The sequence below is a fragment of the Indicator indicator genome, chromosome 2, assembly GCF_027791375.1.
Source record: "Indicator indicator isolate 239-I01 chromosome 2, UM_Iind_1.1, whole genome shotgun sequence".
NCBI lineage: Eukaryota > Metazoa > Chordata > Aves > Piciformes > Indicatoridae > Indicator > Indicator indicator.
In genome coordinates this window covers 40,103,645-40,116,148 of record NC_072011.1, presented here as the reverse complement: position 1 = coordinate 40,116,148, position 12,504 = coordinate 40,103,645, and the positions used below count along the sequence as shown (strand labels likewise).

At 36.1% G+C, this 12,504-nt stretch overlaps 1 protein-coding gene across 1 annotated transcript in view; it reads right to left on the bottom strand.

Annotated features, from left to right (window-relative positions):
• Positions 1 to 12,504, bottom strand: part of BIRC6 (baculoviral IAP repeat containing 6) — a 179,943-nt gene that overhangs the window by 82,318 nt on the left and 85,121 nt on the right. Inside the window, exons 45-54 of the mRNA XM_054394854.1 lie at positions 12,168 to 12,295; positions 9,662 to 10,224; positions 8,565 to 8,740; positions 7,923 to 8,019; positions 7,556 to 7,750; positions 6,039 to 6,239; positions 4,999 to 5,278; positions 3,108 to 3,364; positions 1,805 to 1,913; positions 1,083 to 1,304 (exon numbers count right to left, since the gene is read on the bottom strand). Coding sequence (XP_054250829.1) covers positions 1,083 to 1,304; positions 1,805 to 1,913; positions 3,108 to 3,364; positions 4,999 to 5,278; positions 6,039 to 6,239; positions 7,556 to 7,750; positions 7,923 to 8,019; positions 8,565 to 8,740; positions 9,662 to 10,224; positions 12,168 to 12,295 — 2,228 coding nt within the window. The remainder of the gene's footprint in view (positions 1 to 1,082; positions 1,305 to 1,804; positions 1,914 to 3,107; positions 3,365 to 4,998; positions 5,279 to 6,038; positions 6,240 to 7,555; positions 7,751 to 7,922; positions 8,020 to 8,564; positions 8,741 to 9,661; positions 10,225 to 12,167; positions 12,296 to 12,504) is intronic.

Sequence of the window (12,504 nt, the reverse complement as noted above, 5' to 3'; positions counted from 1 at the left end):
GACCTGCATTTTAAAATTTATTCTGAGTATGTATGTGTTTATTTTGAATTAACAGTTTATATGATAATATCACTTAAATGTCTTTGGGAAAGGCCTAGTTTGTAGCCACATATTTAAAGACCATCATGTTGCACATATATGAGAAACCCCACGTGATTGCACCCGTAACTGTAATTTGTACACTTCCCAGTGTCTGAACATTTAATTGTACCTAAAGGAGACAATAAGGTAGTAGAAAAATATGCACGTTTCCTAAGGACAACAAAAAAATTATGTACCATCAAAGTCCTTTCATTAACTGGAATTAAATTCCTGTCTTTCACTGAATGTAACAGCTACATTTCATATCACACATGAAATAAAGCTCTGCAGCTTCTCTTTTTTGTTTTCTTTGAACAGAAGAGATGATTAAGCAACGAATTAGGAATGTTAGCTCCTATTTTCAATGTGGAATCATAAAAACTACACATTTGCTGTTTAGGGTGAACTTTTCTTTAGAATGCAGCAAGCTCATAGGTCGAGATTCACTCAAGTTTTTGTGCTTTTTTTGTTTCCACACACAGAGGATGGAACAAAACCATCAACACCAATAAAACCTACTCCCTCCCTCCCCTAGCTCTTAGCTCTCATTTACAGATATTGGATACCACCAATATTAAAAAATAATCTTGTAACAGGATACTGCTGAAGATGATTTTTTATAGGTACTGTGAAGATTACTGTAAGCACTCCATTTCAACAACAGCAGCCAAGAGTTATCTATTAAAAAACCAAACCCAAAACAAAACCAAAACATGCAATAGTTTACCTTTCACATATGTGCAAAGACACACATGGATGTGCTGTTTTGGTTTTGATTTTTATTTTTAAACACAATTATACCTAGAATGCATGAAAAGCAGTTTTGTGTTTAGAACTACAAAACTACCTGTTCAGGTGTCTAAGTACTCACCCCATTAATTAGCTTCTGGGACGACAATTTCCACTATTCTTTCATAATGGGTGCACTTGGAGTCACATCATTTCAATGAAAAAAGCAATTCAGTTTTTAAAGTTATGTAACGCAAAACTGCTTTACTTACTCGAAGAGCTCTCTGTCCAGCAAGGCTGGTAAATCGTATTCAACAAGCAACTCATAACTATGCCACAAAATTGCTGCTACACAATGCAAATGAGAAGGAGATGGCATCAAAAGACCATATTCTCTTGTTGAACTACTTGGACAAATGTAGCTGACCCGGCCACTTTTTTTCATAGCTGCAACTCTCGCGGAATCGCTGACCCATTTCAGCAATGCTTGAATTCTGGAATGCAAGATGGTGTAGTGCATTATGAAAGGTCAAAGAAACACTCCAAACCAAATTAGCTTGCTGTCTTTTTGTAATCTGATTTATAGGTTTATCCCTTTCTTTGAAGTGAAGTGAGCTCAAATTGTTTTTTCCAAGGTCCCTACCAGGGAAAATGTTAATGAAAACCAACTATCTTGGACAGCCAAATGTAAGCTTTGTTTCTACAGATAAAGAAAACATAGCAGGTATGTGAGTTCTGGATATTTCAGAGAAAAGCCTGTTTAACAAAATAGGCTTTATCATATTTATAAGAGTAGTAAAAGCAGGGCAGCATTCTCCACAAATGTTTCAACAAGCTAAGAGGGGAAGTTGGAAAGCTTCTTTAGATTTCTGCATTTTCACACTATCTTGTAACAATCACATTTCAAAATATTGGTTTTGTGTAGAAATATCAAGCCATGATTTCACAAATTACTTTTCTATATTTTTCCACATGACAATATAAACAGCATTACCTATCTTTTGTTCCAGGGTCTTGAGTTGTTCCAAGCTGGTAAAGAATGTCTATTGTGGAGTCAGAAGAGAGACCATTTAATCTTCCAAACAGTAAAGGGCTATTCAGATCTTGCCGCATTAAAAAAACAAACAAACAAAAACAAACAAACAAAGGGAAGGGGAAATAATAGAAGTACTTACATATGTATTTTTTTTTACAGTACTAATGAAATTATTACAGAATTCCAATATTAAGATTTAACTGAGCTTTGTCTTTACCACAAGGATGCAATTCTTATACACACAGCTATCTCAAAACTGCGCATTTTGTAGGCTCAATGTAATGTTCAGACATTATATAAAAAGGAGAAATCATTACAACTTTCACCAGATACAGGACTTAGAGTTTTAAATAGTAGGATTTTCTTCAATATATTCCAAAATGACAAGACTTATTCTGACAGAGATGTCAAAATTCACACTTCATAGAGGCAAATATTTATTTCTAAATGGAAGCTTGTATTTTCATCAATTGGATTAAGGCTGAGTATTTCCTGAGATTATTTCCTATTTATTTTCTCCTTAATGTGTTCATCTCCTGCCCTGCAGGAAACTGCACCTCAATATAACAGCATTCCAGCAAAAGTTAGGTGACATTGAAATAACTCATGGCAGACTAAGTCATGGAAGCCCTTGTGAAAAGAGTGGTTTGGGTTAATATCAGCAACCTCAAAAGAGGAAAAAGATGAATATGGTTTTCTTTCATTTTGAAGTCACAATGTAGCAAAGTAAAGTGGTATGGAATCACACATGCAAAGCCCTGAGTGCATTATCAGAAGAGCTATGGCAAAATTTTGTTGTGGAAAACAGACTGGTTGGTCAAGTGTCTTGATTACATACCCTTAGCTGTTACTTTTTTCAACAATTAATTTGATTCAGAATTTACACTGTCCTATAGACCAATGCTGCCCAAATATTTTTTTTCCTGAGTGCTACTTATAGAGGCTCTTTATTTTGAAACATCTAGACATAGTATCTATAAGCATACTGTGTATGTCCTACTAATGTCTTCAAAATACTGAACTAATTATCTATTTTACACCAAAAAAACCCCAAACCAAACCAAAGCTGATTATACTACTTTACTATTGTAGAACTATGCACATACAACAACTGTGATATTCAGAAGCGTAACAAAGCAGAATGGCAAATTCCAGCAATTCAAAATCAGAATCAGAAAGTTACAAACAAATACAGTATATCTATACATTTATAGAAGCAATGTTTCTAACCAGTGACTGAAAAGAAATACATTTCACTCACCTGCAGGATCACTGCCAGATGCTGAGCAGTTTCTTAGAAGAATGTCAATCAATTTTAGGCCTATTCTGGTGGACTGGAGCCCAATTTTTACCAATACAGCCTCAATATTTGGAGAATGCATGCCACAGTAAGGAGACATAAGTAAAGCAGCACACGTCTGCAACAGATTAGCAGTTGGTGCTGCAGCACTAGCCATCATTCCTTCCAAATCACTGATGTGAGTGAGGCAATGGTGTAATAACCTTAACCATCCAATACTGAAAAGGAAAAAAATTTAAAATGAGCTAATGGATCATTATCTTATTATTTCTTTTTTCCATCTATAACTTTGCTACCTGTATTAGTTTCTAGGACAAGTACTGCAGAAAACTGCTGTGATGTATTAGACATCATTTGACAAAAGCAAATTAAAATGCATGCATTTTCCTCATGTCTCTCTTAACAATATTGTTCAGTATTCTTTTAGTAGTAAATGTTCAAAAGTAAATTATAATTAAATCCATTTGGAGACACATTAACAAGACTTTATTTATAAAATTACACTGCAACACTGTTTAAACTAGCATCATAATCAAGACTACAATCTAAATTGCCTGTGAAACAAATGCCGTTATTTCAGTGACTAGTTCTAAACTAAAAGTTTAACTTGCTTTCACAGCTAACCTTATCTACCCCCCACAGTTAAAAAATAGGCAAACTTGCATACGTATCTTAAATGAAGGTTACAAATTTTTTTAGGAATAAGGTACTCATATGTAATTTTAGAAAATAGTAAACGTTTTTATTATTTTTATTGATTATATCTCGTATTACTACCTTTATTCACATACTTAAACTAAAGTTGAAAGTCGTAATAAAGCATTTCAAGATGTGAAGAATGTACACTCATCGTCTTCCTTTAGAGAGATTATTTCTATGACTTAAATTTAACCTTTTCTGAAGTACAAATATAAGAATAGTGCAATTTAGTGATGAAAATATGCACCGCTTATTCAGTAGCAAAGACCAATTTAACTTATACAGCTTTTATCAATTACATGCTGGACAGTATTCATGTTCTCTAAATTTCTTTGCTTTCACAAAATTTCTCCCAGCTAAAGAAAGGGGTTTTAAAAAAAATTCTCATGCTCTCTTCTCAAATCTGTAAACATTAATGTTCAAACACAAAATAGTCTTCGTGAATTTTTACAGTTTAGTAAGCTAAACTTTAAGCCCAGGAATTCTCCAAAATTCACCCATTAGGTAAAATTCCAAGTTGGCATTAACATTCTTGAAAAATAAAAATAAATGTTTAAGGATTAAAAGAGTGAGATACCACCTAACCAAATAAAAGCTTTTGAAAAGAAATCTTGCTGCTATGTCAGAATCATAACATTCAGTTCCTGTTTCTCAAATGTTTGCCAATATCAATATTAGATACAACTTTCACCAAACTTCCCACTGTCCTACTTCTATTCCACCTCCAATGCTTATGCAACTGTTGACTTCAGCAGGGTAAGAAGCATGCTGCTACTTCCGTTTGACAACTGCCTACCCATTAAAAGAAAGAGTGCAACTCCAAATGCTTTCCTGCACTTTACAGTCTTTCACCATTCCAGATATGAAACATCCTCTTTTACACAGTCAGAAGAAGCATGCTACCAAAAAAGTGAAAAATACTGTTTGTTTGTCTTCAATAAAAACAAACAAAACCCCACAACAAACCCCCACAAGTTTCCTAAGCCACATGAAATCAGATTTTGTAAATGTTAACGTTCAGCTACAAAAATAGGTACGTATGAATACTGTTTGTTACTAAAAGATCTGACTTAAGAGTGGAAAACATCATTAAAAAACCCCAAACTATGAACTAGCACAAACATGCTTCTGTCCTTTAATACTAGAAGCTTACCTTGTTTTAGAAACCTGATCCTCAGATGGAAGGAATGGATTATTGACAGTTGCAGATGAGGTGCTTCCAAAGGCTGTGAGGCCTAACAGTTTGATCTGAGAGAGGCCAAGTGTACTGGCATCCCGAGGACGATGGAGACGAAGGCAGACAGCTGATGCAACTTCAGCTTTTACCAGCTGGATTTTTATATAGGTGAGACCACTTGTGATAACAGGAGTTGACAAAGGTAGCATATTCACACCATCTGCGCTTACTTCAACAGATACTGACGAAGGGCAAGCTACAGAGTAAAAGAAGGTTTAACGCTGTTTAAAAATCTGAACTGGGTTGAATTTGAAGTCTTAAACATTTATGCCCATTAAAGGTGCAGAAAAGGATGCCTGTCAATGTTCTTAGGCAACCACTACTACAGAACTGCTGTTGGAGTATTTGACCTGTGTGCTAGTATATGTTAAAATGCTTAAGAATTTTGATACATAGAATATACAGTTTATTTCAAAGACTTAAGATGAAATCCTGTCAGTGTAAATTACACCATGTTTCCCTAGGAGGGCTACAAAAAAAAGAACTGAAAATCTTATGTTTTATTTCAACTACCATATAAAACCTTCTTGCACTAAGATCCCTTCACCTGTTCTCATTACAGAACGTTTTGAGGAGAGGCTTTTTGGCATATTTAATGATAATGCCACAAGACATCACACAGAATCATAGAATCAATGTGGTTGGAAGAGACCACAAAGATCATGCAGTCCAAACCTCAACCCCATACTGATGGGTCAACATTAAACCATGTCCCTTAGCACCATGTCTACACACTGCTGGAACACACCCCTGGGACAGTGGCATGTACTAACCTAGAAGAAACCAAGCAGAGGCAAGGCATTCAACTCTCAAGACAGGCAGAATTAACAAACTTTTCAACTTATTTTATAGGCATTTCTCAATCTCTCAGCATTCCTCTGATTATATTCTGTATATCTTCTAAATTATACCCTTCAAGTTTTTCAATCAGCATCAATGCCAGTGAATCCACTTACTTGCTAGAGAGGCCAGGTGAGGCTGGATGTGGATCTCTTTGAGCAGCACAGCAGCAGGAAGATGAATTGTGAGGTCGCACCAAGCTTCTTCAGGTAAAAATATGTATGACCATGCAGCAGACCGAGCTCGTCTGTGGGGAGGGGTTGCCTGCAACAGCACCTCAGCAGGCTGGGCAGTGGGACTGCTTGAGGTGATTGAACCTTCAAAACCAGCACCATTAACATTATTAATGTTTATTAATAAAACCCAGATTAATTTACAACCTGAAATGTGCTAAGTACTAATTTTTCCTCTCTCACCAATTTTGGTTTATAGGTAATATTCCATGTGTAATAATGACAACTGATGAGATTCTTCTTTTATACTGTTTTACTTAAGCAGTTTACACATCCACATGCAGGTACTTGTGAACTGGCAGCAAGCATCCTGTGGCAAAACTCCTAAACTTTGTATCAGGAGTTCATTACAAAAACAAGGCAAAAAAAAAAAGTGCCGGTTGAACAGTATGCTTACAACTTGAACACAGTTAATTCATACTTAATGTTTTAAATATTACAATGATAAAGACTTTATAACCAAAGCCTACGAACCCCTGATCATAGCAGTTGCTTATTTTCCTAATCTTAACATGAGTTAAGAATGAAACAGAAGTACCTAGGCTATGTGTTCTCTAGCAAGTAGTAATGCACAACAAGACCAGATTTGTGTTGCTCTATTTTTTCTTTAAACGAATATTTTCATTGCTTTTGAAACTCATAGTTGAGTGACAGGACTGAATGGATTCCTCTCTTGGGTGACAATTTTTCCAGAAATTTAAAATATAATCCTTTCTTTCTCCCTTCTTTGACAGTAAGACAATGTATAAACTCATGGCTACAACAGGCTAGTGGGCAGGAATAGCAAATGTTAAGACACAGTGAAAAGAAGCCTTTGTAAGATACTACAATAGAGACACTTCCATCTTAAAACACATCCATTGTAGCTAAACTAGCAGCCATTATACTGATATCAAAACATTCCTGCGATTCTACAAGATATCCACACAGGTAACATTGGAACGATTAAGTGCAGGTGTGAGTAGCAGCAAGAATAGCCCTATGCTCCAGCTTCTATTCTGACCCAGTGTGGGCACATTCTGTGCCATCTAGCTTTGCTGCGTTTCTGTAATAACCCCCTTAAGCTTGATGTACCACAAGTGAATTCAGTCATAGTGTGGTGGTGGGTTGAAACTACCTATGCCCTGGCCTAGGGGAGAAGGAAGGGGCCCACCCTAATGCATGACTGAATCAGACACTGATTGTTTTCCCTTCTTTCCCCTATCCACACAAGGTCTTGTTATCTCTGGAGGACTTGCTAACCTTCTCCCCAACACCATCTTGAAACACCAGTAACCCCTCTGTTTACAAGATTTAGTAGTATTGAAACATTTGATGCTATCACAATACCTTCTGTTAAGACTGTGAAAATTCAAATGACCAGTGCATATACTAATACAAGAGAAAGAAACATTACTTACCCAAAGGTGCAAAATTGTGAATTCCTTCTGCATTATCAGGCTCAGAAGCTAGCACTCTAGCTTTCAAACTGCTATCTGTTGCTTTGGTAGGACCACAATCCAGAAATTTCATAATAGTTGAAACCATACTTCTTGCTGTGTTAACAATAGCTCTTGTGCTCGTTACCATATTGTTACAAATAAGCTGAACACCACCTGTGTATAATGGAGTGGGGGAAACAACACTGTTCAGAAGCATGCAATGGATTCTAAGCAAGCAAAGGCCTATTTAGTAAACTAGCTCCTTTAAATATGTACCTGTATTCCTCTTTGTGACAAAAAATATTCTACAATAATCTTTGTTGCAGCTAAAGAAAATCCTTCTTACCCATATCATGGAAAGCTTTCAGTGCCTCACTTGTATCCAACACCCGTAAAATGAACCAGAGCAGTGGCTCAGATAACTGACAAGTGGCAAGAGAACCCTAGAAGAAAGAGTTAAATACACAGTTTCACACAAAATTTATGTGACAGAAATATGTATGACTGCTCTTACTCTCCCTTTTTAATAAGCAAAAATCACAGAGAGGAAATGTCACCATAGTTGACATCTCTGCCACAGAATAGCAACACTGTGTTCCACATGGCCCAGTTCTTACATAAAGGAAGTCTTTGTGACAAGGAAAAGATCTAACTGCTGAGCTAAGCAGCTGAAGGGAAATAAGAATCTTAAGCATTTAATACGCCCACTAATATGAACACAATAAATCTGTTTCCCATCCACACACAGTATTCAATTCATCCCAGAAACATTTAATGGAGTACCAAAATATCCTTAGAGATACTCTTTCCCCCACCCCATGGACAACAGAGGGAGGCTTCCTAACCTCAGCACCAAAGTGAAGAGAGGGTGGAAAAATATTAACATTTCTTTTTTACAGCACTAGCTCAGTTTTCTGAGTTTATTATGTGTTATAGAAACAACTAGTCTACAACTCCCTTGATGGAAAGCAGACATAAGAGAACTCACCTGTCTTCCCATGTACCCACAGGCCATGTATGTAAGAATTGGCTGAAGCATCACTTGCACTGTTGTTGCTTTTTTACTAAGTGTTGTTAGGATGGTGAACAACCCATCTCCAACTGATATTGCGTCTAAGCCACCATGAAAATTTTCATGCTTAGTGAGATGTAAGCCACTTGCACCTTAGTGAAAACACAGAGTTCAAAGGTCAGAAAGAGAGACAAAACAAATAATTACAGAACTTAAATGAACAGAAACATACTTGAGTTCTCTTAAGTGTTCACATGGATTTTACAAATTACAAATGGGTCAGTTTTCAGGATCATATAAATTACAATTAGCGATCCCTGATACATGCTACCTTATTTACAGTATAAATAGGAAGACTTGACTCAGGAAGTCTGGGAATTTAAATCCAATTCTAGTTAAGAGCATAAAAATGAGTCTTAATTACTGAAGGATAAAAGCAATAGAATAGTCTTCCCAAGGAAGAGATTACCTCTAAATACAACTGTCCTACAAAGCATAGGACAGCATATGAACTTTTAGACATGGTTTTAGATTTAAATGGGGGGGAATTCATGGAATAATCCCATTCTATTTAGAGATAGTGGAGTTATACTAACAAATAATAATAAAAACTAATGTGATCTTTGGAAAATGCATTAGAGAAACATTTTGGCAAGAGAACTGACAGTTGTAGTACTTCAAGCTGTCAAGAAATAAAATATTGGTAAGCACCAGATGCAGGGAGACAGAGGTGGACAAACAACTCAACAACCTGCTCTCTGACACAGGGTCTGAGCTGACCCTGCTTTGTGCAGGGAAGTTGGACTAAATGATCTCTAGAGTCCCCATAACACTCAGTATTCTGAAATTCAGCAAATTCAAATGCAATCCTGTTTGCTTTAATTACTGTCACCCACTTCATATTATTTTTTTTTTTTACATATCTGTATTCCCTTTCACTCCTCATTAGTCTCTTTTTTAACTGTAATTTCTGTGACACGTTCTTTGCAAGTCTACACTCAATTTACGAGTTTGTAAATTTTAAGTATTAGATCACCCAAAAAGATCTTTCATTTTATTTACAAAATACCTACCAATAATCATTGCCATAGCACTGCTGTTACACTGGCCAAGCGCAGACAAAATCTGGCTCATAATCTGTTGGTTGGCTAACACCAAGTCTGCCACATAAGCAGTTGAACCTTGAGTATTAGTGTTGCTTCCATTGCCATCTTTGCCTCCTGAAACTTTTTCTTCATCGGACACACTGTCTGTGGTACTGCTTGCTACTGGAACACGGGCACTATACTCTCGGTTACTAGAAAGCGGCAGTTGAACTAAAATGTTGACCAGCTTTAACAAATCAAACATAAGCTGATCCCTTGTCATTTCTCCACAAACTGCTTTGGCATCACCTGGACGGATAATATTGGCAAAGAGCCCTCCAAAACATGCCCGAGCACCCACAGAGCTGTCTGAGCCACTGCGAGACATCACTTTGTCTGAACATGTAATGTAATGATGCACAAGGAAGGTTATTGATTCAATTACTGCAGAAATAGTGCTAACTGATACAACTTCAAAATTCTGTTCAAGGGTAAATTCCAGGAGTTTCACTTGCGCATCCAAGGGTCCCTGGCCTGTCTGGAAAGAACCCCTGAAAGAAAGAAAACAAACAAAAAAATTTTAATTTTTCACTATTAAGTTGAAGAGGCTTGGCTGTTTGGAGGTTTTTTTTGCTTGATTTTTTAAGAACCAAAAAGCATACAAGACTTTCAATAAATAAAAATAAAACTATAAGAAATGCACGTTGAAGCATTATCTGATCTTCCACATGAATCAAGTATTCATAACATTTGAATATACTAGTCATGGCACAGCCTGTAGAATCTGCTCATGCTATCACTTTCCCAATACCACTAATCAATAAGGTTTCCTTCAAAGAATTCTAGAATCCATGTATTTCTTTAATCATTAATTTCATTTGCAGGTATAGGCTTTAGGTACAGTGAAATGTTTCATAAGTTTGCAGGGAAAATTCATGGGAAGAAGTCACTGCTTTAATATCATTAGGACTATTTGTTTTCTAACAGTAAATCATGAGTTTATTCTTTTCACAGTTGTGGGGGATTTTATTTCCTCTTCTGAAGCAGAAAGAGAATGGTTAGGTTTTAGCTATGTAAATAGCAGCTACACATAGGACCATGAGAAGATCCTCATGGTCTTGGTGCTTGTAAGTTGATTGCTTGAATGATCTCTTTTAGGGATGCTTATTTTTCCAATTGCTTTTATGAGTATAATGGCAGAGTACAGAATCAAGCTTTTGAATCAGTACATTTAAAATAAAACTGGTGCTAATTCCTGAAGTGTGAATTAGTTCATGATTTTCTATATATTTCTCTGTACCTTTTGACATTGATTTATAGAAATAGCCCTGAAGAAAATATTTGTTATTGAACTAGTAAAGTAAAATACTTTTAAGTAAAAGAGAGTAAAAAAGCATACTGCTTTTGCTAACAATCAGCCTTATGCTCTGAGCAGACAGAATACTTCAATAATTACCAGAGTTTCAGGAGCTTTACTTCCATTTAATAACCTCTGGTTTGCCTCAAAAAATCTAACACATTTCAAAAACTTACCCTTTCAATTGTGTCATGAGTTTATTTCAAATTAATTATGGCATGCAGACATATATTCCAAGATTCACTGTGAATTAATGATTTTATTGTATTATGACATTTCTTGCATAAGTGACTGATCATCAATGTAACCTGGTAAATACCACCTACCAAATTCAAATTTAAGTAAAAACTCTTACAGAAGGCTGAAACTGTTTTCTGTATGACCAAAGAACAGATAACACCAAAGTGCCACCTACTGGGAAGCCAGAACCTGAGGAAGCTTATCCATAACTACACAAAGCCTCTGTCTGAGGCAGAACATCATTACCAGAAATAAAGGATATTTCTTAATGTACTCCGGACCAGATAATTACTGCATTTACAGTGTACCCCACCAACAGCCACTTCTTCTCTAAACTAGCTGGGAGGCATCAAGATCCCAGATGGAGAGTAGGGCAGAGAAGGGTGAGGAGAAGAGGAAATAAAAGACAAAGTGATAAATATGCATATTGTGTAAATAGGACCATGCACTGTCATATTTCAACCTACCACAATATAAAACCAATCCATATTATTTTCACAGTCTATGAATTATTTCTAGAGGCTTTTCTTAATTCAAGCCTAGAAGTACTTTTCTATCTTTTTAATAGTAAGCTCATCCACAGTACCCTTATTTTAGGCTACTTTAACAAGGCTTGTATCTTAGCTCTAGAAAAATCAGTCCAAATAACTGTTTAGTGCTTGTGTTCACTGTCCCTCACACGTGGATGGCTGTGTGTGAATTCAAGTTGTACTCTTCCACGTGCCAGAAGTAGTCCACATCCTGCTGGTCGTGCTCCAACACCACTAAAATGTTCATCCACATATAACTTGACAGTATTACAAGGTGGGACATACACATCTCAGTTGTGATTTCCATTCACACAGATTTTAAAGACAAAGAGGGCACGAAAGACCAAACAAAAAAGTTAATATTTACCTTTCTGTTGAAAGTATATGTATTAGTTTCAATAAAAATTCACTGAACATCTGAGGACAAGTTGAAGAAAGGTGCACCTGTAATCGAGTAAGAAATTCTTGCATAGCTTGAGTTGCTGTTGGCCCAACCTAAAGGGAAACATGTTTTAGTAATCATTACATAAAATTAAATGTCTTATAGAACATTAAGTCATATTTAACAGGAACATTTTCTAAGACCAGAAAAGTATTATATAGCCTGCTTCACAAAAAACTTTACAGGGTTTTCACAGGAGAACTACTCCATATCCATTTATGTTTTTCTCTTACTAACCATTAGTAAAAAGGCAAATAATTCA